Source organism: Callorhinus ursinus, unplaced genomic scaffold (assembly GCF_003265705.2).
Source record: "Callorhinus ursinus isolate GAN/ISIS: 27379988/994484 unplaced genomic scaffold, GSC_fseal_2.0 scaffold80, whole genome shotgun sequence".
NCBI lineage: Eukaryota > Metazoa > Chordata > Mammalia > Carnivora > Otariidae > Callorhinus > Callorhinus ursinus.
The window spans coordinates 1,424,302-1,451,045 of NW_027397142.1; the positions used below are offsets into that span (position 1 = coordinate 1,424,302).

General features: G+C 46.6%; 3 protein-coding genes, 1 long non-coding RNA gene, 1 other non-coding gene and 1 pseudogene across 6 annotated transcripts in view; 3 read left to right on the top strand and 3 right to left on the bottom strand.

The window, feature by feature from the left end:
- KMT2C (lysine methyltransferase 2C) overlaps positions 1-1,186 on the bottom strand; it is a 276,338-nt gene extending 275,152 nt beyond the window's left edge. Inside the window, exons 1-2 of the mRNA XM_073887521.1 lie at positions 986-1,186; positions 636-763 (exon numbers count right to left, since the gene is read on the bottom strand). Coding sequence (XP_073743622.1) covers positions 636-763; positions 986-1,180 — 323 coding nt within the window. The 5' untranslated portion in view covers positions 1,181-1,186. The remainder of the gene's footprint in view (positions 1-635; positions 764-985) is intronic.
- Positions 1,187-1,219: 33 nt separating this feature from the next.
- Positions 1,220-3,188, top strand: CCT8L2 (chaperonin containing TCP1 subunit 8 like 2). Its single transcript, XM_025862159.2, has one exon. The coding sequence runs from the start codon at positions 1,458-1,460 to the stop codon at positions 3,117-3,119; it is 1,662 nt and encodes a 553-aa protein (XP_025717944.1). The 5' UTR covers positions 1,220-1,457; the 3' UTR covers positions 3,120-3,188.
- Positions 3,189-4,376: 1,188 nt separating this feature from the next.
- LOC112815921 (uncharacterized) lies at positions 4,377-17,914 on the bottom strand. Of its 2 annotated transcripts, none has more exons than XR_012376683.1 (4): positions 17,802-17,914; positions 16,917-16,960; positions 15,327-15,427; positions 4,377-5,241 (listed from the first exon to the last, which is right to left on the bottom strand). It is a non-coding gene; the product is annotated as an uncharacterized lncRNA (long non-coding RNA). The 2 variants fall into 2 exon arrangements; XR_003206074.2 differs by having other exon boundaries at positions 4,377-5,964.
- LOC112815919 (ATP synthase peripheral stalk subunit F6, mitochondrial-like) lies at positions 7,092-7,572 on the top strand (annotated as a pseudogene).
- Positions 8,767-9,156, top strand: LOC112815920 (dynein light chain 1, cytoplasmic-like). The gene has a single exon (XM_025862218.2). The coding sequence runs from the start codon at positions 8,862-8,864 to the stop codon at positions 9,129-9,131; it is 270 nt and encodes an 89-aa protein (XP_025718003.1). The 5' UTR covers positions 8,767-8,861; the 3' UTR covers positions 9,132-9,156.
- LOC112815929 (U6 spliceosomal RNA) lies at positions 9,741-9,848 on the bottom strand. Its single transcript, XR_003206075.1, has one exon. It is a non-coding gene; the product is annotated as a U6 spliceosomal RNA (small nuclear RNA).
- Positions 17,915-26,744: the final 8,830 nt, after the last annotated feature.

The window sequence follows — 26,744 nt, forward strand, 5'->3', positions numbered from 1 at the left end:
TCCAAAATTATCTCTATTTTAGCCTTAATTATATCTCACTCGCATAGTTTTTTTTTTTTTTTTTTTTTTTTTTTTTACTTTTCTTTCTTGCCATCATCTCATCTGTGGAAATATTATAACAATGCCCACCATACGATCATGACTCCTGACTGGTACAATCAGGTTCAGAGTTCTCCCCCCCACCCCACCCCACCCTGACCCCCCGGGGGACAGCTGCTATTAAACAAAGTAAAAAGGGTTTTTCCAAATGAAAATGAATGGTATTGCTCGGTCTCTCCCCTACTCTTAATAATCATAATCTTTGTCTCTTCCAGCTGGTGCTCTGTCTAATGCCTGCAGAAGTTGTATTCATGGGGTGCAAATCTCTTCCCTTCCCTGGTGTCCATGTTCCTGTCCCTTTGTATTCCTCATTCCATTGAACATAGTGGGTGCTCAATAAAGATTTATTGAACTAAAAAAGGAGCAATCATTACCCCAGTAGGCTCTATTTGAGGAAAAGAGGGAATGAGGGAGCGAGGGAAGGAGGGCTACTGGAAGGAAGGAACTGAAATTCTGGGAGTTGAGGGTAAGACTAGGGGGGCCTAAATTCATTCCCTGTGGTTGTCTACCTTTCCCACCACTGGGAGGCTACTCACTTGCGCTCAGCTGCCAACATTTCTATTCGTTTTTTCTGTAAGCTGTCAGCATCTTTCCCTCCCTTGTCTTGACCTGCCTTTGCCAGCTCAGGGACATCGTTGTCATTGGAAGGAGGAGCATCACACACCTGCAACCCGAAAGACAAACAGACCAATAAACACCGTAAAGAACCTGATGAACAGCACCAACGGAAAAGGTGGCCAAAAAGGATAAATAACACAACCTAGCTAGTAGTACATAGTCCTCCACAAGAAAGTAAAACAAAACCCTGCTTCCCACTCGGAAACTACAACACACAGCACAGGCACCACGGCTTGGTCAGAAATTTGAAGTGGGTGGGTGTTTTCACTTGATTTCCTCTCCACTGTCTCCAAAGTTTAAATGAAACTCTGGGGCCTGGCGCATACGTGTGTCCCTCCTCTGCCAGATGACCGGGCCTGACTTGTGCCTGCCCGCAGGGCCTCCCAAACTCTAAGCATCCTTCTGTGACCTCATTCTCTGTCCCCTGGTTCCATGTGCCGCTCTGTGACTTCATCACGGTCATGTGTGTTTCAGCTCCCCGAGCTTCAGAGGCCCCAAGAGCCCCGTTCCTTTCAGCTCAATCTGGGGGAGTGGTTGAGCGCTGAGCTCTCAGCAGATACATCCCTGCACCCGATCCTGGAGCGCCCACTTCTCCAGATCCCAGCGGGGAGCGGGGGGCGACATTCGGCTCCTTTTCCCACCGAGCCCTTGAGAAGCGTCAAAGATCCGCCGCCCGGGCGCCCCCGCCCCGGCCCCTAGAGCGCTTCGGCCGCGGGCCGGGCTCCTGCACTCGGCCGGCGATGGCCTGCAGAGCCACCTCGGCGCCGCCTCAGCTGCCTGAGCGGCTGGGGCCCGGGCCGAGGCAGCGCGCGAGGAGCCCGGGAGCGCAAGAGAGGCACCTGCTGAGCAGCGTGCCCGCGGCGCAGACCTTGGCCAGAGTCATCCGGCCTTGCTACGGCCCCCACGGCCGGCAGAAGCTCCTGGTCACCGCCAGAGGAACCACCGTGTTCACGGGCTACGCCGCGGCCATCCTCCGGGCCCTGGAGCTGGAGCACCCCGCCGCGCGGCTCCTGCGCGAAGCGGCCCACACGCAGGCGGAGAGCAGCGGCGACGGCGCGGCCTTCGTGGTTCTGCTGGCGGAAGCCCTGCTCCAGCAGGCCGAGCACCTGCTGCGCGCCGGCCTGCCCCGCTCGCAGCTGCGCCAGGCCTACGCCGCGGCGACCGCGGAGACCCTGGCCCTGCTGCCCTCCCTGTCCGTCCGCTCCCTGGGGCCTTTGGAAGATCCCTTTTGGGCCCTCTATTCGGTGATGAACACCCACACCGCGTCCCAGATGGAATGCTTGACCAGGCTGGTGGCCCACGCGTGTTGGGCCACCAAGGAGAGGGACGGCAGTTTCCGCCGCGAGCGCGTGGGGGTGTGCACCCTGCGAGGGGGGCGGCTGGAGGACTCGTGCCTGCTCCCGGGGCTGGCCCTGTGTGCGAAGCCCCGCGGGCAGGTGATCACGGTGCTGACCGGCGCCAGGGTGGCTCTCTTTGTCTGCGCCTTCGGTCCTGCCAGCCCAAATGCTCCGGCAACGGCCCGTCTCTCTGGTCCTGATGACCTAACTAAATTCAGGAGAGGAAATGAACAGTTGATAGAAAAGCAAGTAGCCCAACTGGTAGCTGCATGCATTAATGTGGTGGTGGTATTGGGGGACATCGATGAGAATACACTGACACAGGCTGATAGGTACGGCATCATGGTGATTCAAGCCAGGTCCCGGGGGGACATGGTCTACTTGAGTGAGGTGTTGGGCACACCTTTGATGCCATATCTGCTTCCTCCCCTGAAGCCAGGAAAGTGCCAGAGGGTATACCTGCAGGAGCTGGGGGAAGGTTTGACTGTAGTATTTGAATGGGAATGTTCAGGTACCCCTGCCCTCACCTTGGTCCTCAGGGGGGCCACCGCTGAGGGGCTAAAGGGTGCAGAGCAGGCTGTCTACCATGGCATTGATGCCTATTTCCAGTTGTGTCAGGATCCCAGACTGCTCCCCGGAGCGGGGGCCACAGAGATGGCTCTGGCAAAAATACTCTCAGAAAAAGGAAGCAAATTGGAAGGGCCCAATGGCCCAGGCTTCCTAGCATTTGCACAGGCCCTTCAGTCTCTTCCCGAAACCCTTGCGGAGAATGCAGGCTTGGTGGTCTCAGAGGTCATGGCAGCGATGAGCGGTGCCCACCAAGCTGGGAACTTCCTGGTAGGCGTGGGGGCTGAGGGGATAATAGATGTGGCCGACGAAGAGGTGTGGGACGCCCTAGCAGCCAAAGCCCAAGGCCTTCGAGTGGTAGCTGATGTGGCTCTCCAGCTCGTGAGTGTGGATGAAATCGTACTGGCCGGGAAAAGCCCCACGAGTCAACAGGACTTGAATCCTGTTCCTAAGAAGGCAAGGCAACGCCCATCTCCGGTGAAGAAATCAACGCCTTAAACAATTAAGTAGCAACATCCTCAATAAAATGGGGATTGCCAAGGAAGGCACAATCCCCCGCAAAAAGAATGTCTGCCAGCTTTATTCCCTCCATGTTTGGTACTGTCCAGAGTCAGTTTCTTTAGATAAGAACAACAGAAAGGACCACAAGATAAAAGTCCTTTTCACTGATTTATCTTGTTTCAGATTCTTTACTTTTTTCATTTCCTTTTTCTCTCCATCATATTTTTTTTTTCCTCCAATAACAGCAGGATTCAATTCTATTAAAGATTTTTAAACTGAGTACCTGGGCTTTGGGGATGAAAAAAAAAAAAAGTACAGGAATCTCTTTCCAACTGCTTGAGTTATCCCCACACGATATCCTAATAAATGTGAATTTCTGTCTAGATGTCATGTTCACAATCTGAGAATGTCAGTTCCAGCTCACAGGAGCAGCTGCACATTCCTGTTGTGATTATTTGGGAAAAGAAGGGAATGTTACTTTAAGGCAGAGAAGGAGGAGAAAAGGAGGAAGAGAAAGAGACAAAGGGAAAATGAACCGGCAGGCAGAAATAAAATAAAATAAATTCTTGGCATGGGTAACGGAATAACACACACCTTAGAAGTGCACTAAGGTTGTTGTGTAGGGGAGGAAAACTGGGGAGCCCCTGGCACCAGGGTATCCCCCGTAGGGCTACGATTAGGGGTGGATGCCCCTGGGCACTGAAGAGGGAGTTCGAGCAGAGCTGGGAGCAAAGCAGCACATTATTACCCAAAGCCTTTTCCACTTTAACCATCCAAGTTATTCTGCCTCTGGGAAAAGAGCAGAACCTAGGGACAGCATCTAGGTGATGGGAAGCTGCAATCTCTTACAATCATTAAAAAAAAAAAAAAGAAAGAAAGAAAAAATACTTTAAGTATCTGGCAAGAGAACCAGACTCGAGAAACAAATGTCTTACAGTGGGCATATTAGCTTCAACAAAGCAAAACAAATGTGCAAAGATTCCTTTAAAACTTGGAAGAAGTGAAATCCTGAAAAGCTGTTAGTGAACAAAAGATGGGAAATGGAAATGTATAGAGCCATACTCATTTCTCATTTAAGATATATAAAACATCCTTGATGTGTCTTTCCTTGTTTTGTCTCCATTGTTATATTTTAGTGAATATAACTGCTTTCATATTCCCCCCTGCCCTCAAGTTCCATATCATTCTCATAGTCTCAAATTCCATAACAGTGATGATGATAGAAATAGCTAATATTTTAAAGCAGTCCAAACACACTTTATATACATTTTATATAGTCATCAAAACAAACTTATAAGAAAGGAGCTTGGTTAACTCTCAGTTGCAGGAGCTTCAAAAAAAAAGTAATTGACCAAAGTCACACAGTAAATAGAAGAGGAAAATCCATTCTCTTATTTGTTGTTTTATCACCCCAATCTTACATTCCTCAATTGTGATGTTTTCAGAGATATAACCCCTATGATTACAAAGAAAGTATGTCTCAAAGGCCTTCTGAGAATTTACAATGTGTTTTTTAAATCAGACAAAAAGCCCTGTTTATTGTATATATATGTATATATAAAAGACGGCTCTTGCTCACAGAGAACATTTTAGTTATATATCCAACACATATGTAATCCAAACAATGTAAGATCATGTATTTTAAAAGTCCTAAGTTTGACATATGGGGGATTTTTTGATAATTTATTTGGGGAGAAATCATATTGCAGCATTAACATCTCCTTTGCCCCGGACAGACAGACAGACATACACACACACACACACACACACGCCATTTGTATACATGTAAAAACAAGTTAAAATGATCGAGGATAGTCTTACAAGGGACAAAGAAAGGGATAGCAGACACAAATTCAACTGGCATATGCTGAGAACTCTGAAGGTAAAAACACCTGACCCAAACTTGAAGCTTGAGGAGACAGAATTCAGGCATCTTATGGGATGTGCCGGGGAGGGCCTGGAGCTCACGCTGCTCAGGCTCCTGAACCGCCTTGGTTCCCATCTATCCCAAGACTGGTGGGTCAGCTCTTCGATTCTGTGAACTGCCAAATATCCTTCAGATCAGTCTCCTTGAGTGAGCCAGACTTGCTCTCCCCTTCTTGAGAAAGCATTAGAAGCTCTAGAAGGGAAGGAAACATCACAGGACAGCGAAGGTGACCACTGGGGCAGCTGGGAGACCGGGCTTAGGGAAGAGGAGCAGAATGGGGAGTCCGCTATTAGCTCAAAGTGCTTGGGTTCCTCTTAGCTTCAGTTGAGGACACCTCCTTCTCTCCAGCCCACCTCCTGAGCTCTTGCTGCCCAAAGTGTGATGCCTGAACCAGGAATGGATCACTAATGTGGAAGCTCAGCCCTAACCCCCACTCCCCAGACCTACTATGTTAGAATCTGCACTTTAACATGAGCCCCAAGGGATGGGGTGCATATTAAAGTTTGGGAAGCATGGATTTAAGCAATGACCCGGATTAGCTCTAGCTTGATTATGCTTAGAGTATCTTAATATCTTTATGTTCTGTTTAAGGGTTAAAATATATGACTCGACAAATTTCTTTTCTCCTGCTGACTTTGGAAAAGTTCACCAGCATTTGATCTCAGTTTTACTGGATCCAATCCTGCTTCCAAGGTTACAAGATCAAGGGTCTCAGGTTTTCCAAAGGCCCACAAAGTTGGCTACATATTTCTCTTCCAAGATGGGCTTCTCTTCAACTCCAGCAGCAGCTGAATTTCGGAAACGACACGTCCTGTCACACGTTCCTTATGGAACTTGCTCCTGGTGGACTGTCTGTTCTTCCATCCCCAATCCCTTCCAGTTTAGCAACTTTGTTTTATGGGACTCTGGGTTGACCTGGCAAACAGGGAGCAAAGAAACAAGATCCAGAGAAAAGAGGAAAGGAAAATGAGGACTCTGAGTCCTGGGGAATGAGGGACATGAGTGCCCAGGTTGGGGCAGTGGAGGCTAGGGGGCTGAGTCGCGAGAAATGCTCCATCCATTTGGGCACTAGAGAGCACGGACCCAAGACTGGAACCCACAAAAATACCGGAGTCCTAAAGACAAAAAAAAAAAAAAAAAAAGCCATTGATTCCAAACTGCGAAAAGATCAAAACAACAGGAAAGTGTTGCCAGTAGTTTGTTTCACTCCTTTGTCTGTATGAACCTCTTCCCAAGAGTCCCTTCTGAGGCCAGCCCTTATGACAGAAGCTCTACCTTCTTGGCCTACAAGTCTGAGATCGCTTAAGTGCAGAAGCCAAGAGAGAGAGAAAGGTAAGATTAAAGAGAAAAAAACCCCAAAACACCAAAACTGGGACATCTGAATGGGGAAAAAAGAGAATATGAAAGCTCAGGGACCTGACAATTTCATTTGTAAATAAGCAAAACTGGATTTGTTTGTTTTAGATTTATTTATTTGAGAGAGAGCACAGGCACGGGTGGGCGAGGCAGAGAGAGAGGGAGAGAAAATCCCAAGCAGATTCCACGCTGAGTGCGGAGCCTGACGTGGGGCTCGATCCCAGTACCTCGAGATCATGATCCAAGCCAAACCCAAAGCTGGATGCTTAACCAACTGCACCACTGAGGCGCCCCCTAAGCAAAACTAGTTTGTTTTTTTTTAAAGATTTTATTTATTTATTCATGAGAGACAGAGAGAGAGAGAGAGAGAGAGGCAGAGGGAGAAGCAGGCTCCCAAGGAGCAGGGAGCCCGATGCGGGACTCGATCCCAGGACCCTGGGATCATGACCCGAGCTGAAGGCAGACGCCCAACCATCCGAGCCACCCAGGCGCCCTAAGCAAAACTAGTTTTAAGATTTGCTTGGACCCTATCAGCTGGACTGATGTAAATTGCACATGTTCACACCCCCATGACCACTTCCATTTCTGCTTGAGCCTTTCTAGAACAGGGACCAATGGTTGATGACCCTTCACCGTGAATGTGAGGGTTGTGAGTGACACTGTTAAGAATTAACTGATGGAGAACGGTCGCGGCTGTGGAGGCTCTGGCAGCTCGGGACTGAGTGCAAGTAAGAGAATCACCATGATTCTTCGGAGGCTCTTCAGGTTCTCCTCTCTCATTCGGTCTGCAGTCTCAGTTCATTTGAGGAGGAACACTGGTGTTACAGCAGTGGCATTTAATAAGGAACTTGATCCTGTACAGAAACTCTTCGTGGACAAGATTAGAGAATACAGAACTAAGTGACAGGCATCTGGAGGACCCGCTGACATTGGCCCAGAGTACCAGCAAGACCTAGAGAGGGAGCTTTTTAAGCTTAAGCAAATGTATGGTAAAGCAGACATGAATACGTTCCCGGACTTCAAATTTGAAGATCCTAAATTTGAAGTCATCGAAAAACCCCAGTCCTGAAGAAAGAATGTAAAATTTATTTGGTAACTTGTCCTAGATTAGTTGTACAACTGTATCAGAATAAACATACATTTCTCAGCTGTCAAGTGTTCTTTTAATTCTGATTCCAAATAAATTGTTTGGTGATGTTGGGTCTACAAAAAGAAAAATTAACTGATGGGCTACTTCCTGCTGTGATATACGGAAAAATCCCCCTCATACTCAGTTACCTGATTAAGATAATTATGCCAGGGAAAATTGTCCTTGTAGTGCTAAAATGTCGAAACCTGCAGTAGGCACGGATCTCAGAATGCCTGATTCCAAAAATAGCTCACTTTTCTCCCACAACATCAACCCCCACCCCCTTCATATACTATAGATCCCCTTCCTAACTGGGGAGGGAGAGGAAGAGGCTGGGTGGGAACGAGGGAAATGTTGGCAAGATGTCTAAGGGGCTCACCTCCCAATGGGTTCTAAGAACTGAAAAACGAGGGACCGGACAATAGAATCTCCAGGACAGTTTGGGGGTCTGAGAACAGAGGAGATTCTCTGCTTACAATCAGGAACCCTGGAGCCCCAGAGGAGTTCCGTGTGCCAATGGGATAGAGCAAAAATGCCTGTAGGCGGTGGCAGGAAGAAAGGGCAAGAGAATCTGAGAGCAGTCAGGTGCTCTCCTCCCAAGAAGGAGACGAAGAATTGACATGGTTGAGGTCTGGAATGACCGAGGAGAAATGTGAAGGGACCAAATTTACCTGGAATTAACTAGATTAATTATTCTACCATTAGGTAGAAAACAAGCGGGAAAAGAAGTATTAAAATCATTTAATTACAGAAAGACATCTACACATGCTTCCTATACGTTGAGTTCAGGGCTTGAAAGTTCAAATTCTCTACAAATGTAAAGACTGAGTAAGGAATTCAGACACTGTCCTGCATGCATTACCAAGGGAACTAGATGTTGGTTATTGCAGAGCTAATTAAGAGAGACTAGATGCTGGTTAGCAAAACAATGCTAATCTTTCTGTAATGTGGCACATATTCAAGATGCGGTTTTAGGGCACCTGGGTGGCTCAGTTGGTTAAGCAACTGCCTTCGGCTCAGGTCATGATCCTGGAGTCCCGGGATCGAGTCCCACATCGGGCTCCCTGCTCGGCGAGGGGCCAGCTTCTACCTCTGGCCCTCCCCGCTCTCATGTACTCTCTCTCTCATTCTCACTCTCTCAAAATAAATAAATGAATCTTTAAGAAAAAAGATGCGGTTTTATTCATTATACAAGTTTTTTTAAAAATGGCTCTCTACAGATGCACCATGGCTTCGGTAGCGACGGTAGCTCCCACCGGGTCTGAGTGTCGCCAGCCCCTCCCCCAGGAGACCATTGCAGTTGGCCGCCCCCTGCTCCTTGGTAACCATGTGCCACCGAAAGGCTGTGATCAAAAACACTGATTTGTCGGAGGAGATGCAACAGGACTCGGTGGAGTGTGCGACTCAGGCGTTGGAGAAATATAACGTAGAGAAGGACATTGCAGCCCATATTAAAAAGGAGTTTGATGAGAAGTACAACACCGCTTGGCACTGCATTGTGGGGAGGAACTTTGGTAGTTATGTGACACATGAAACCAAACACTTCATCTACTTCTACCTGGGCCAAGTGGCCATTCTTCTGTTCAAATCTGATTAAAAGCATGGACTATGTCACACACCTAGTGATCATCCAAAACCAAGGACTGCAGCCTAAATTCTTCAGCCTTGCTTAGGGGAACACCTCGATCTTTGAACCTTTATTGTGGTGTTTTGTACAGGGCAGTCTCTGTACAAATTTGTTGTGGTTATAAAACAATTAGCAAAACAGCTTACATTTGTATTTATTTTCTATTCCATACCTCTACCCCATGTTTTTTCTCCTCAAAATCCATTCTTTTCAAAATAAATCTGCTGGAGAAAAAAAAATGGCTCTCAACAAGTTTTCTTTTAACTCACTGGAGGCATCAGAAATGAAAAGTGGATCCCAGTGAGTTTAGGGAAGATAGCCTTTCTAAACTTTACTGAACTCACAATGAAAAACATTTTCAGGGGCGCCTGGGTGGCTCAATCGATTAAGCGGCTGCCTTCGGCTCAGGTCGTGATCCCAGGTCGAGTCCCCAGGTCATGATCCCAGGTCGAGTCCCCCATTGGGCTCCCGGCTCAGTGGGGAGCCTGCTTCTCCTCCCTCTGCCACTCCCCCTGCTTGTGCGCGCGTTCTCTCAGACAAATAAATAAAATCTTTTTTTTAAGATTTTATTTATTTATTAAAAATATGGAATGCTTCACGAATTTGCGTGTCATCCTTGCACAGGGGCCATGCTAATCTTCTCTGTATCATTCCAATTTTTAGTATATGTGCTGCCGAAGCGAGCACAAAATCTTAAAAAAAAAAAGATCTTTTCATATCCAGACTGTCATTAATCTTTTTAAACACCTTAATACCTGTGTATTCTGACTCCTATGTCCAGACTTCAGAACCCCATATTTGGGTGCCTGGGTGGCTCAGTCATTAGGCGTCTGCCTTTGGCTCGGGTCATGATCCCAGGGTCCTGGGATCGAGTCCCACATCGGGCTCCCTGCTCCGCGGGAAGCCTGCTTCTCCCTCTCCCACTCCCCCTGCTTGTGTTCCCTCTCTCTCTGTCTCTGTCAATTAAATAAATAAAATCCTTTTAAAAAAATACATTTTTAAAAAGATTTTATTATATATTTATTTGAGAGAGTGAGCAAGTGAACAGGGGTGAGGGGGAGAGGGAGAGAATTACAAGTCGACTCCATGATGAACATGGAGCCCTATGCAGGACTCGATCTCACAACCATGAGATCATGACCTGAGCTGAAACCAAGAATCTAGCGTTCAACTGACTGAATCACCCAGGCGCCCCTTATTCCTGCATTTGTTGTGATAAAAAACCCGTTTCAATTTTATTAATGTGATTTGTTTACAAAAGGTATAATAATCTATTGCAATATTGTTTCATGAGAAAAATAATTTCCAAAGTTGCTTGTGATATTTTTTACATTAGATTTTGAGAAGAATTTGCACATGCCTTAATTCCTGAAACTAAAGAGAAAACATTTCAAAATATACTCAGATGTTATTGGAATTTAATTTTTTTTAAAGATTTTTATTTATTTATTGAGAGAGAGAGAGAGAATGGTAGAGAGAGAGCATGAGAGGGAAGAAGGTCAGAGGGAGAAGCAGACCCCCCACTGAGCAGGGAGCCCGATGCGGGACTCGATCCCGGGACTCCAGGATCATGACCTGAGCCGAAGGCAGTCACTTAACCAACTGAGCCACCCAGGCGCCCGGAATTTAATTTTTTAAAAGATTTTATTTACTTGTCAGAGAGAGAGAGAGAGACAGATATTATAAGCAGGGGGTGCAGCAGGCAGAGGGAGAAGCAGGCTCCCCGCTGAGCAAGGAGCCCAATGGGGGACTTGATCCCCCAGGACCCTGGGATCGTGACCTGAGCCAAAGGCAGATGCTTAACTGACTGAGCCACCCAGGCATCCCTGGAATTTAAATTTTTATTTTTATTTTATTTATTTATTTTTTAAAGATTTTATTTATTTGACAGAGAGAGACACAGCGAGAGCAGGAACACAAGCAGGGGGAGTGGGAGAGGGAGAAGCAGGCTTCCCGCGGAGCAGGGAGCCCGATGCGGAACTCCATCCCAGGACCCTGGGATCACGACCTGAGCCGAAGGCAGACGCTCAACAACGGAGCCACCCAGGCGCCCTAAAATTTTTTTTTTAAATGGAGATGTATTTGACATATAACATTGTATTCATTTTAGGTATACAACATAATATTACAAATCTATGTCTATCTATCTATGTATGATAGAAATGTTTACCCTAATAAGTTAACATCCATCACCTCACAGCTACAATTTTTTTTCTTATGACTAGAACTCGATCTACTCACAGTTACAATTTTTTTTTCTTAGGACTTATGGCTAGAACTAGATCTACTCCCTTAGCAATTTTTTTTTTTTTTTTAAGGGAGAGAGTGTGGGCAGGAGGGGTCGAAGGAGAGAGAATCTTAAGCAGGCTCCAGACCCAGCAAGGAGCCCAACACAGGGCTCAATCTCACCACCCTGAGATTATGACCTGAGCCAAAATCAAGTTGGATGCCTAACTGACTGAGCCACCCAGGCGCTCCTCCCTTAGCAACTTTCAAAAACATGGTACAGTATTACTAACTGTAGTCACCATACTGTACATGACACCCCCAGGAGTTATTTATAAATGGAAGTTTGTACCTTTTAACCAACTTCACCCATTTCACCCACCTCTTTATCCCCTGCCATCCTCTGACAACCACCAATCTGTTCTATGTATGAGTTTTTGTTTTGTTTTGTTTTTAAGATTCCACAAGTGAGATCATACAGTATTTGTCTATCTGACTTCACTTAGCGCAATGTTCTCAAGGTATATCAATGTTGCCGCAAAGGTAGAATTTCCTTTTTTTTGACTGAATAATATCCCATTCTATATATTTATATTCATAACTATACATATTATTACATTTTCTTTATCCACTCATCCATCAATGGCCTTAAGTTGTTTTCATATCTTGGCTATTATAAACAATGCTGCAGTGAACATGGGGGTATAGATAGCTTTTTGAGATAGTGATTTCATTTTCTTTGCATAACTACCCAGAAGTTAAATTGCTGGATCAGATGGTAGTTCTATTTTTAATTTTTTTAAAAAAGATTTTATTTATTTGACAGAGAGAAAAACCATGAGAGAAGAAAGGGGGAGTGGGAGAGGGAGAAGCAGGCTTCCCGCCGAGCAGAGAGCCTGATGTGGGGCTTGATCCCAGGACCCTAGGACCATGACCTGAGCCCAAGGCAGACACTTAACAACTGAGCCACCCAGGTGCCCCTATTTTAAATTTTTTGAGGAACCTCCACAGTTTCTATAGTGGCTGCGCCAATGTGCATTCTCACCAACAGTGCACAAGGGTTCTCTTTTTCTCCTCCACATCCTCGCCAACACTTGTAATTGTCTTTTTGATCACAGTCATTCTGACAGGTGAGGTGATAACTCACTGCAGTTTTGATTTGCATTTTCCTGAAGATGAGCGATGTTGAGCATCTTTTTTTTTTTAATTTTTTATTGTTATGTGAATCACCATACATTACATCATTAGTTTTTGATGTAGTGTTCCATGATTCATTGTTTGTGCATAACACCCACTGTTCCACGCAGAATGTGCCCTCTTTAATACCCATCACCAGGCTAACCCAACCCCCCACCCCCCTCCCCTCTAGAACCCTCAGTTTGTTTTTCAGAGTCCATCATCTCTCATGGTTCGTCTCCCCCTCCGACTTACTCCCCTTCATTCTTCCCCTCCTGCTATCTTCTTCTTCTTTTTTTTTTCTTAACATATTTTGCATTATTTGTTTCAGAGGTACAGATCTGTGACTCAACAGTCTTGTACAATTCACAGCTGAGCATCTTTTTATGTGTCTGTTGGCCATTTGTATGTCTTCTTCAGAGAAATGTCTATTTAGACTTATTTTTTAATCTGATTTTCCAGGGGGCTATTGAGTTGTAGAAGTCCTTTATTGAAATTTAAAGTCTTGGGGTGCCTCGGTGGCTCAGTCGGTTGGGTGTCTGCCTTCAGCTCAAACCATGATCCCACGGTTCTGGGATCCAGCCCTACATCAGGCTCCCTGCTCAGCGGGGAGTCTGCTTCTCCCTCTGCCTCTGCCCCTCCCCCCACTGGTGCTCTTTCTGTCAAATGAATAAGTAAAATCTTTAAAAAAAAATGTAAAGTCTTAATTCAGATGTCCCATTATCACAGCATAAAGGTACCATCCACAGAGATTGGTATGCTAAAGCTACTGTCACAAGTTAAGCTTTCTGAGTTTTGCATACATCTTACTTTGTCCTATGATATGATATGGACTATGTAGATTTTTTTTTTTTTTTTTAAGAGAGAGCGAGTGAGCAGGAGGGAGAGGGAGAGAACCTGAAGCAGACTCCACACTGAGGGCAGAGCCTGACACAGAGCTTGATCCCAAGACCCGAGATCCTGACCTGAGCTGAAACCCAGCAAGCCACGCTTAGCCAACTGAGCCACCCAGGCGCCCCAGCACAGTGCAGCAGAGAATGAGAGTCTCATTACTGATATAGAAGAATTAATGTAAAAAATATTTAGTCAGAGAAAATATTCCTATCGTCCTTTTCATTACAGTTTACTTCATTTTCTATTATATTACAAAGTCATTAGGTATAATTGCTTTCCTCCCCCCTTATTTTCTGTGTTTTTTCTCCACTGGTTCATTTCATCTACTTCTCACCCATTTATTTATTTTTTTATTTCTATGCCTGTGGTTTCTACTTTTTTCATCAACTTCTACTGGTCTCATTACAGTAATTAATCCTGTTTGCCTTTTATTCTACAGTTGCTTTTTTTTTTTTTTAAATGAGGAAATCAGGGCAGTTTTACTTACAATGGGCTACAAGACCGGGGGCTTAGGGGAGCGGGCGGGATGAGGCCCCACCCAGGCCTCCCGCTTCTCTGGCAGCTTCTTTCACAAGCCTTTATTCATCTCCTTAAACACTTCAGAGGTGACTGTGGACAGGGTCAGCTCCTCATGTCCCATGGACAGGCCACAGAAGCAGGAGTCTCCGGGCGAGGGTGCTTGTGTGCGTGAGCGTCGGCTCACGGGCCTAAGGCCCGGTGACCCAGCCGTCCTCTCCCTCTGGAAGGGCCCCGAGCTACCAGCCGCCGCAGGCAATCCCACCTGATGGTCTTGCACCTGGCTGGATCAGTGAGCGGAGCATGTGACTCTTGATCTTGGGATTTTAAGTTCAAGCCCCCACACTGGGTAGAGAGATTACTTAAACATAAAATCTAGGAAAACATAACTACCCAGAAACAAGATTTCAGTTTGGTCAACCAGCAAGGACTCTCAATCAGGCAAACTTGACTAATATGGGACTGTAAAAATACCCCTTAGATCTCCTGCTGCAGGGAGGCCAACTGGTGAAGCCCCTCAGCTGCTGGTCTCTGAACCCAGCGCCTCAATCTTGGGAAGGGAACATGGGCTCCAGCACTCTGGTCAGCCTGGCCAAAGCCATCTCTGAGCTACATTGCAGTCAGGGACCTTCCTACCCACTCCCCCTCCTCTGCCTCCCCTACACCGGGCTCAGAGCTCCCTGCCTTCTCCAAACCTCTCCCCTTTCTTCCCTCATAGATATTTCCTCCTATAAATCTCTTGCATGACGATCCTGTCTTGGCATCTACTTTGCAGAGGAACTGAAGTAACACAGGATGGTAAGACATAAATACAGGATTACTCTGTGACAGATTGCCTCTTCCTTGCACTAGACTTGTCCTTCCAAGTGAGTGACTCTCCTCTTCTGAAAAGTCACTCAAGGCAAGAGAACTTCAATTTAATAACCAGCTACCACACCCTAACTCCACCTAAGAGCCGCTCCCCACACCACTCCCTAATTGGCATAGCTCAGGTCCCACCTGGACTGCAGCCTGACACCCTCCCAACTACCAAACAAGTGTGTGTGCGTGCAACTGTGAGCACGCACAACACCCCCCCCCACCACACACACACTTTCCTCTTTCCCGTGTGTTATTATTCATTTCCAGGAGTCAACGAAGCTTATCCCGAAGACCTTTCTCCTTTTAGTAAGGCTTTACTACTAAATGAATAATAATTAAAACAGCCTTGCATAAGAATAGCATTTCTGTTACTTTCTCAAACCTTTCCTAGTAAACATTATCTCATTTGAGCCGTGTGGTAACTGTGACTGTAGATAGGACTAGTATCATCAGCCCCACTTCACAGAGGAAGAAACTGAGACACAGACTAACCTCTGTGGGTGTCAATTTCCAAGTCTGTCCAATGAAGACTTGAATCCTATGACCTCTGAGTCCTCGTCTCCTTTGAAAATGGTATTATTTTCATGATTTGTCTGAAATTGCAAAGCTAGTGGTTAGGGGTAGATTAGAGATATGAGATGAATGCCTCTGGGTGCCAGGCTAATTCTCCCACACCATGTTTTCTTTGCTGACAACAAGACCAGCGGACGCCTGGGTGGCTCAGTTGGTTAAGCAACTGCCTTCGGCTCAGGTCATGATCCTGGAGCCACGGGATCGAGTCCCGCATCGGGCTCCCTGCTCGGCGGGGAGTCTGCTTCTCCCTCTGATCCTCCCCCCTCTCATGCTCTCTCTCTCATTCTCTCTCTCAAATAAATAAAAAAAATCTTAAAAAAAGAAAAAAACCAAGACCGGCTAACATTGATTAGCTGTCCCCATCTGCCATGCCCTGTGCTAATGACTTACAGGGCACTGATGAAGACCTGCCCATCATCCACCCTCGGAGTTCTACCCATCTGAAAGTAGATTTCAGTTCCACACACACTTATCAGGAGCTGACACCACCCCTGCTCTAAGAATATGCTCCTGTTCGTTTAACCTGATCAACATTTTCTGTTCTCCAGGTGACAGTCACTGGTCTAGGGCTGGGCCCAGGCCCAAACGGTCCAACCAGGGTGAACTCGAAGATTCTGGCCTGGATGCAGGAACGGAGGTGTACTCTCCCCTACCGGATATAAATCAGGAAGCACTGTCTTTATTGCTTCTGGCAGCCTTTCTATGGTCCCAAGAGGAAGCCACAGGATTCTTGCTTGGGCCAATAGTTTTTAGCAGCTAAAATCTGAGATGTCTATATCCCTAAAACTGAACAATCAACACAAACAAAGACAGATGAGGTCATTGAGACCCAGAGAGTTACTAGACGTAGCCAGGCTCGCACTGCATGTTTGGGGAGTTGAGGATTACATTTCAACTCTCCACCAATGGACCCAGGGTTCTCCTGGCCTCAGGAAGTACAGAAGGCACTCCAGTGCAGAGATTCTTGAGAAAATGAATCAGAGTTGTAGCTGCTGAACAGACCAAAGAAGTACGTTTGAAGGGGAGGAAGGAGAAACTAGAAGGGGCTTCCTTCTATTCTGCTTTCCTGCCTAAGACAGAAAGATGACAGGGCCCCAGCTGAGCTCAATGGTAACACTGAACCAGAAATCTTTCCCTTCCCCCACCTCAACCTTCTGTGAAGCAAAGAGCCTCTGGGACTGCCCCAAAGGAAGAAGGCGTTGCCTGCCAATTATCTGCCTACCTGGGGTCAGGGTGAGGGCAAGGCAGTGAGGACATACTATGAACGGCTAGAAAAGAGATGGGCAAAAGGCCCTGTTTCTCACTCACCTTGTCAAAGAATAGCCAGAAATAAAGCACACACAAATTAAAGAAACACAAAACATTTACAAACAGAATACCTATTTTTCCAACTCTTGCATACAAGGGTTGTCTACACAATTTTGGCAGAATCAGACATGGACAGTTCGGTTAGTCCATTTGATCACAGACAACAGCATTCATTTATTCATCAAGGATTTAAGTACCTACCTTATGTCCTAGAGATGTGCTCACATCCTAATGGCGAAGGGCAGCTGAAGGGGAACAGACCATAACAAGTAAATAAACAAGATGATTTCAAACCCTGCTCATGCTCTGCAGGAAATAACAGGGTGATAGTCAGGTGGGAGGGGCCATACTTGAGCTATGCTGTCAGAAATGTCTCCCTAGAGTGACACATGAGCTAAGCCATGTGAGTCTGAAGAAAAGCTAATCTAGCTAAGTCAGGAGACAACAGCAAGTGCAAAGGCCCTGTGGCAAAAAGTGCTTGGCAGAAAGATGGGCAGTGTGCCTGGAGTGTAGTAAGCTCAAGCTGGAGAGGCAGCCAGGACCCCATAGGGGAGGGCCTTGGAGGAGGTGGCAGGTGGGGGCTTTGTGCAGTGCCAACGCAGCTGGAAATACCAGTCTGCCATTCTTCTGTGTATACTAATGAGCCATGATGGACTCTCCCAATGGACCTCTGGTGTCTGACCTGGGTTGAAGTTTGAGATCTCCCACCGCAATGGCCTTGGGAAAGCTACTTGAGTCTCCTCATTTAAACAATCAAGGGTTTGAAGCCAAAAGACTTGTGTAGGGATTACTTCCAAATCTCAGCATTATCAATTTATCCTTAAAGTCAAAAGCGGACACTTACAAGACTAGCCCAAATTTTAGAAGAAACACAAAATTTAAATTGTTAGGATACTGCATGAACAATCGATGTGAGGACCCCCTGGGGAAAAACGTATTATACTGTCGGGATCATCAACGCTGTCATTGCAGTCTCAACTCGGGCCCTTGTGAGAACTCAATCTCCGTCCTGGGTCTGGGTGGATCTGGGAATTCCGGCTCATTTTCCGTTTCAAAGACTCAAAGCGATACCACCTTAATACTAACATTCCTCGCGTCGGCGCCAGCCCTCCGCCCCGCAGCACCGGACGGTCCCCCAGGGCCGGGTTCGCGGGCGGGGGGCGGGGCTGGGAGGGAGGGGGCGTAATCGAAGAGTGGGGCGGGGAAAGGGACCCGCGCTGAAGACCTGGCAGATGGACACCGGGGGGAAACCCGGGGAAGACGTTGTCTGCCTCCAATTCGGGGAGAAAGGTGCAGCGAAGTGACGCCAAGAGCTGGAAAGGGGCAGGAGGCGAGCGAGCGGGCAGCGCAGGGCGCGGAGCCCCAGGGGTAGGCGGAGCAGCGGGGCGGGCGCGCCGCGGGGCTCGGCTCCCGGGGCGGCGGAGGGGAGGTAGGGAATGCTGGGAGTGGAGAAGAGGCGAGGGACCCGAGCAGGGCTCGGGAGGACGACGGAGGCCGGCCACGGAGGACCGTGGACGGACGTCGCGCCCAGAGGCCAGCGGGGGCTGCCTCCTCAGGAGGGGCCGCTGGGAGGGGGTGGGGCGCCGGGCGGGAGGCCAATGGGAGGGCGACCCGGGACGGGGCGGGGCGGGGCGCCGGGCGGCTCGAGGCCAAAATTGGGGGGGGGGCCGAGTGGAGGAGGGGGCGGGGCGCCAGTAGACTTGAGGCCAATGGGGGGGCAGACAGAGGTAGGGGCGGGGCGCCGGTCGGCTTAAGGCCAATGGGGTTGAAGTAGAGGCGGAGGCGGGGCGTCGGGCGGCTCGAGGCCAATGGAAACACGAGTTCGAGTAGGGGCGGGGCGCCAGGGGGCGAAAGGGCCAATGAGAGGCTGAGCCGGGGACGCGGGTGGCCGTGGGGACCGACGCCTGGGGAGAGGGACCCGGAAGGCGGTGGGGGCGGGGAGCCGTGCTGACAACCTGTCAAATCCACTTTGGGGCGAACTAGGTCACGCGCCTCCCCGAGCCAGGGCGCTCCCGCCCTGCGAGGCCCAGCGGGTGGCCCGCGGGCCCGGCCCGGCGGCTTCCTCTTCCTGCCGGCGCTGGGGGCGGGGCGGGGCGGGGCGGACGCCGGGACACCTGCCTCCCCGGCCCTGTGGCGGCCGCTCGTTCTCCCACTGCTCCCAGGCGCTCCTCCGCCCGGGCTCTGCTGGAGACAGCCGGGCCCACCGCGCCTCCGCAGCTGAAAACAGGGCCCGCCGGGCGGCCCTCCGAAGTTGAGAACTCCTCACGCCGCTGCTCGCCCGCTGGGGACAGTTGCGCGGTCCCCGCGGGCCCCCGTGTGCGGAAGCCGTCGCCCGACGCACTACTTGGCGCGGAAGGAGCCGCGGGCGGAAGGAGCCGGCGCGCCGCGGCCGGAGCCGTGCGGGGGGTAGGGTGGGCGGGGGGATGCGGCCCGAGCCCGGCCCCGCGGCGATGTGCACGGAGCCGCCCCGCGCCGCCTCGCCGCCGCCCGGTCACCTGCCCCCGCGGGGGAGAGAGCAGGCGGCTGGCCGCGGGCGGGCCCGGGGTGGCGGGGGCGGCGCTTTGTGTCTCGGGTGTAGCGGGTGGAAGGGGGAAGCTCTCCCGTCTGTCCGGCCCTTGTCGTCATCCGGACACTTCTCCCTGCTTGAGCTCGGACACGTAGTTCTCGAATTGTTTCCAGGCGAATGAAAGGAAATAAAAGCCTCAATTAGAAGTCAGCACTATACAAGTCCCGGGGATTATAAATTTGCTCCAACATCACCATGTGGGATTTATGCCCTTGCACTTCTGCTTAGACCATACGTCCATTTCTCTTCAATATGGATCCTTAATAGAGCTGTATCCGCTTTTTTAAGTTCTTCAAAATGGATGTTGATGCAGTCTCTAATTACCAATACTTATGTTAATGGATCGATTCTGTTCTTCATTATTTCGCAATGCAGATTTACTTAGAACTTTTGCATTGAATGGACAGTAAATATAATGCTTTGTTTAATTTTTACTCCTTGGCCATTCAAATTAGGTTAATTTCCCCCAGAACTAGGTGATGCATTGTTTTAAGTAACAATGACCAACTCCTCTACTGCCAGATTGTATAAAACCGGGGTAAAATGTAGATTAAAAATGCTAAAATTTGAACGCAAAATTTAAATTACTGACTTAGTAATTATTTGAAGTGTTTCTTTGCAATACTACAGTGAAATGGAATAAAAACATTTCATTTTCATTCAAATATTTCTTTAAACAAATACAGTATTTCTTAAATATATGCAAGCATTCTGCTTAAACATTTGCATGTGTCTATATGGAAAGCATTGTGCCCAAACGTTTTTATTACTTTACCAAATGCATATTTCATCAGTAAAATTTTATTTCCTTTGAAAGTCTAGCTTTTAGTTAAATGCATTTTAGCTACCACTTGGAGAAGAAAACAATATACTGTATCATCTATGTACGGAGTATACAAATACCATTTTTTTACATTTACAAGAAACATAGTCATCAAGAAAAAACTGGATAAAGTAAAATGTTCTTTAAATTCAACATAAACAAGAGCTTACTCGTTAATTAGCCATAGGATAATACTTGAAGTACCGTATTTATTACTCTGTAATATAATATTACCAATAAAAGGTTGGGATAGATGTCCAGCCTTTTTATATGAATTAAAATCGAACAAAGCAAAAAAGACCTTTTTTGTGTGTTTTGTTATAGGAAATTCCTTACTGCCAGCTAATTTTCCAAATTGAGTATTCTCTATTTTGACCAGTTGGTAACCCAACAGTGTTAGAACCTCATAGCCCTTATTGGGCAGGTAATAAAAAGTAGTATCTTTTCTTATTACAAAAGTTTTGTTATCAATTCCCACTGAAAGATGTTTTCTTTTTTGTTCTCCTTTTAATGCTAATTAATACTCACTAAAAAGACAATAAAACCACAAGTGGTTTTCTTCAACAAATAAACCACAAGATTGTTAGTAACAAAGTCAACACTCAAAACATAAGATCGAACTGCATATCTTTAGACAAAAATTGCATGCTGGAATTTAGCCATTATATATATTATATTAATAAGTAAAAATGGAGTGGGCGCCTGGGTGGCTCAGTTGGTTAAGTGACTGCCTTCGGCTCAGGTCATGATCCTGGGGTCCCAGGATCGAGTCCCGGGATCGAGTCCCACATCGGGCTCCCTGCTCAGCAGGGAGTCTGCTTCTCCCTCTGACCCTCTTCCCTCTTGTGCTCTCTCTCTTTCTCTCTCTCTCAGATAAATAAATAAAATCTTAAAAAAAACTGTTTAATAAGTAAAAATGGAGTTTTAAAATTTAAACAAAGTGCAATACTAAAACTATCATCTTGCTACTTTGGGGTCTATTTTCACTCCTTTAACAAAGGGTTTTAAAACTTTCTTAAAATGAGTGCTTTGAGATGCTAACTCCTTCCGTTTCTCTAAATATGAAAATTAGAAACATTCTGCCTTAATTGTTTCTTTTTTGTATCCCTTGCTAGAAAATTCTTTTGGAATAGATTTGGGAAATTAATTAGCTTTATAAATGGAGTTACTGTTTTGCCTAAACACTTTATGTATAATTCCTTGCAGGAGGATTTTTCTAATTCTCCACCAAAATGTCTTGGCACAATTTTATTTCTCAGATGGTATTACATTTCCTGGACTAGAAGAAAAGAGCAGGCAACCTCTTTACTTCTTTTGGGGAGGAGGGTGGGTGGCTTTACCCGAGGATAAAGACATCCTCATGGCAGCTCAGCCTATGCAATTGGAAATTCAGCTTGGACCAAAAGGGGTAAAAGATTCTGTGACTGGGAAATAAATATGCCTTGAGTTAGAGGTTGCAAACCAGTGGTCCGCAGAAGTGTTTGTTTGCCTCTCACAATGTTTAGAAATTTTTAAATTCGTTTCCAAGATTTCAAAAATGGGAGACTTCAGATAAAAATACACAACTGTAGCTTCTCTTGAAAACGGACAGACATGGCTCATTTCTTGCCCGGTTGTGTGGTTCTATAGCTGACTAGCTGCTGCCCCCTTTAGACGGGGTATGCACTCTATACCCTAGGCTCAGCGCAATCATTTATTTCAGCTGGCTGGCCACTGGAGGAATCTGCGTCTAGGATACCTGCTCCAGGTTATAGAAAACTGTGAAAGACTTCGTCACAGAGAAGTAAGCTTAGGAAGAAGAGATGATCCTAAGTTTCTAAGTAAATACGACAAGCTCAGAAATAGAAAGTTATTGAAATTATAGATGGCAACTGGATGTATCCCATTATTTCTCTTATCAGTCCCTTGGCACAAGAAAAGGTGAAGTTGAATCAAAGAGAAAAAAATGTTTTTGTGCTGTACTTCCAACTTGTAAAGGCATGCCTTGATTCAAATGAGTATCACTGGAAATCTTGGCTAATGGAACCTAGGAATAGTAGTCAACTGTGAAAGATTGTGCAAGAGAGGATTCCCCAGAGGGCTACAGAATAACAGTGATGATGATGATGATGATGATGATGATGATGACAATGTCTTGACATTATTGAGTGATAACTGTGTGCTGGACATTTTTCCAAGTGCTCTCTGAACTATGTCACATTGTTATAATTTAAGGTTTTATTTATTTATTTGACACACAGAGAAACAGCGAGAGAGGGAACACAAGCAGGGGGAGTGGGAGAGGGAGAAGCAGGCTTCCCGCGGAGCAGGGAGCCCGATGCGGGGCTCGATCCCAGGACCCTGGGACCATGGCCTGAGCCGAAGGCAGACGCTTCGCGACTGAGCCACTCAGGCGCCCCCATTGTTATATTTTACTTTCCAGTTTGCTTCTACCCCACTTTCCTTTTCTTCTTGTAGCTACCCTGAACTTTCTAAACTTAGGCATGAGGTGAGTGCTATAATTTGCTGTACCTTAGGACGGCACTGACCTTTGGCCTTTACTGGTTCTGAGTGTCTGGATGTTTTTTCTTTGTGGCCTTTCCCAGACTGTACCCCAAGCTTGTCCTCTCTTGGGCATCTTCCTGTCACAGTCTGCGTGTCTTTTCCTACTGGCATCAGATTTCTCACCTCAGCAAGAAATATTCTTGGGCAGAGAATAGAGAGAATCAGCCAAGACTGAGGCAACAAATGTGGTAGGAAGAACAAGAGCTGAAAGAGAGGGAGAGGGGTAAGATTGACAGCACTACGGACAGGGACAGGGGGATGGACACAGAGACGGCCACCTCTCGTCCTTCCCATCAACAACATCAACAAACTCAACAACAAAGCCCAGTGAGAACAGCTGTACACTAGAAGTTTCCAAGGTTGTGTCCAGATGGATTATGTGTTTAATGATTGTTGGGAATGTGAAGTAGACCAACTCTGCAGTTACTTGCATTCACGTGGCGTTCACATACATCTGAGGGGAGTTTAAATAAAACGTGTGGGGCGCCTGGGGGGCTCAGTCGGTTAAGCGACTGCCTTCGGCTCAGGTCATGGTCCCAGGGTCCTGGGATCGAGCCCCGCATCCGGCTCCCTGCTCCGCGGGAAGCCTGCTTCTCCCTCTCCCACTCCCCCTGCTTGTTGTGTTCCCTCTCTCGCTGTGTGTCTCTCTCTGTCAAATAAATAAATAAAATCTTTAAAAATAAATAAATAAATAAAACGTGTACCTTCATTTGATAGAGTATTTATGAGTGTTTTTTTCTTTTTTTCAAGATTTTATTTATTTGTCAGAGAGAGCACACAAGCAGGGGAAGCGGCAGGCAGAGGGAGAAGCAAGGACCCTGCTGAGCAAGGGGCCCGATGCAGGACTCAATCCCAGGACCTTGAGAGATCATGACCTGAGCCAAAGGCAGAAGCTTAACTGACTGAGCCACCTAGGTGTCCCTGAGAGTTTTTTGGGTTTTTCTTAGATTTACTTATTTATTTGAGAGAGAGAGGGAGAGCGTGCACATGCACACATGTGAGTTGGGGAGGGGCAGAGGGAGAGGGAGAGAATCTCAAGCAGACTCCACACTGAGCACTGAGTGCAGAGCCCAATGTGGGGGCTTGATCTCCTATCCCCAAGATCACGACCTGAGCCGAAACCAAGATTCAGATGCCTCAACTGACTGAGCTACCCAGGCACCCCATCAGAGTTTTAATAAGATGGTTCAAGGGGTGCCTGGGTAGCTCAGTGGGTTAAGCATCTGCCTTTGCTTCAGGTCATGATCTCAGGGTCTTGGGATCCAGCCCCACATCAGGCTCCCTAATTCTCTCTCTCCCTTTGCCTCTGCTGATCCCTCCCCCTGCTTGTGTACTCTCTCTGTCTGTGAAATAAATAAAATCTTTAAAAAAAATAAGATGGCTCAATATCATATTAGATGAAGAAAAAAGCAAAAAATATATATATATTTACATATAAACATTTAGGAGTTAAAGTATTTAGTTTTTAATTGGTTAAAGTATATGAATATATTTAAAAAGGCTAGAAGAAAATATGGCAAAATCGTGGTGGTTCTGGATTTCCAAAAATGCTCTAGTGATCATATAGTGCTTATATAATCAAAAGAAGATAAAATAATTAGGAACCAGGGGGAAAAACTAAAAATCAAGCTGAGAATGTACATACTCAGTTACAGTTCTATGAAAGAAACAAAAAAACTCTACTATAGCTCCAGATGTTACCACATCCAGATTTCAAAAATGTTTTTCAACTACCTCAGGGGGACTGAGCAAGAAAGGACAGATGGCTGAGTGGAGCCGAACCCCAGTGCTAGAAAAGTCACACAGAGTACCTGTCATGCTGCTGCCACACCTGTGATATCTGCTTTGAGCAGAGAAGTATGGCACATATGTTTCCCCCTCCTGCCGCACCCAGAGCATAGTGGTCCCCCGTGTGCATTGAGGAAGGAGAAGTATACGATCCAGAGCATCGAAGAAGGTGTATTAGTTTTCTAGGGCTGCCAAAACAAAGTACCACAGTTTGAGCGGCTTAAACAACAAAAATTTATTTTCTCAAAGTTCCAGTGGCTGGCAGTCTGGGATCAAGGTGTGTATAGGGTTGGCTTCCTTTGGAGCCTCTCTGCTTGGCTTGTGATGGTTGTCTTTTTGCTGTGTTGTCCTCACATGGTCTCTCCTCTGTCTTTGTGTCCTGATCTTTTCTTATAAGGATACCAATCATATTGGATTAGGTTCCACCCTAATGACCTCATTTTAACTTAATTACTTCTTTAAAAACTCTAAATCGAAATATAGTCACAGTCCGAGGCTCTGAGGGTTAGGACTTCAACATGAATTTTGGGGATGCAGCCCATAACAGAAGGTGAGGAACTGGCTGGAGAAGGTGGGTCTTTTGAGTGTAAGAATACTGATCAAGGGACGCCTGGGTGGCGAAGTCGGTTAAGTGTCCTCCTCTTGGTTTTGGCTTAGGTCGTGATCTCAGGGTCATGAGATCGAGCCCTGCATCAGGCTGCACACTCATCGTGGAATCTACTTCAGATTCTCTCTCCCTCGCCCTCTGCCCCTCCCCCCCCGTGCATTCGCTCTCTCTAAAATAAATAAATCTTAAAAAAAAAAAAGAATATTGGGGCACCTGGGTGGCTCAGTCTTTAAGCATCTGCCTTTGGCTTGGGTCATGATCCCAGGGCCTGGGATCGAGCTTCCCCCTCTGTGGGAAGCCTGCTTCTCCCTCTCCCAACTCCCCCTGCTTGTGTTCCCTCTCTCGCTGTCTCTGTCAAATAAATAAATAAAATCTTTAAAAAAAAAAAAGAATATTGACCAAGACACTTGGGATGGACATTCAGTTGCTGGGGTATTTGTTAGAGATATGCTGTGACTGGACAGACAGACAGCTTTCAAGAGGGTACAGTAGAACTTGGTAAAAGTGTAGTTAGCCATGTTTCCAGAAACTTTTAGCCAGTTGGCTCTATTTACATCTTGCACGATTGAAGAAAACCATCTTAAGGCAAACCTTTAGATTAGACTTTTCCAGCAGTGTCATGAAAATTTACCTAAAGATTATTAGAACTGAAGTTCTTTTTTAAAGATTTTATTTATTTGAGAGAGAGCACAAGCAGGAGGAGCGGCAGGCAGAGGGCGAGGGAGAAGCAGGCTTCCCGCCGAGCAGGGAGCCTGATGCAGGACCCAATCCCAGAACCCTGGGACCACGCACGACCTGAGCCGAAGGCAGATGCTTCACCGACTGAGCCACCCAGGCATCCCAGAACTGAAGAAGATTAAGAGAATAGCAGATCTGTTGAATACCCTAAATGAGCTTTTTGCTACTCTCTTTTATTTAGATAGATGAATTACATCATGCCGGCCTGGGGGGAGCTATTAGAAAGTAAATTCATATCATCATCCAACAACTGCATTTGAAGAACCAATGTCCATATGCCCGAATGTAAAGAACAGTGTGCGTCCTCAGGCATTTCTTGCCTTGCCTCTATGGGAAGATGGCGTAGTCTTGGGAAGGTGAAAGAAAAAATGAGGGAAAGTATAGTGATAGCAAACAACGACAACACAAATCTCAACCTGCCTTGGCTCTTTCTGCAGTAGGAGAATTCTGAATTTGAGCCAGAGAACTCTATTTCATTTTGTAGCAGGCTCCAGTCCCTTTTGGAAAAGATGAGGGTACATATGATGAATAAATAATATCATATTTTGCTTCAGTAGAAAAAAACCTGCATGTGCAAGCAACAATCTCTTCCTTGTTTCAGTATTAAATTGCTTAGTTGGACTAAAGCAAACCTTTAAAAATAAAAAAAACTGCTTGGCATCCATATCGGTTAGTATAAACACAAAGGAAATCAATCAGCATGAACAAATGACATCGAGTCAACTTTGACTTTCTTTCCCACTGTACTTCTTTTTACTTCGGCTTCATGGGAATTATATTTTGGGAAGCCCTGAGGCACAGAAAACTTAAAGGATGCTACGGACTGAATTATGTACCCTCCCTTCCCCAAATTCATAGGTTGAAGCCCTAACCTCCAATGAGACTGTGTCTGGAGCTGGGGCCTTTGGGACATAACTAAAGTTGAATGAGGTCATAGGGTGGAACCCTGATCCTGTAGAATTA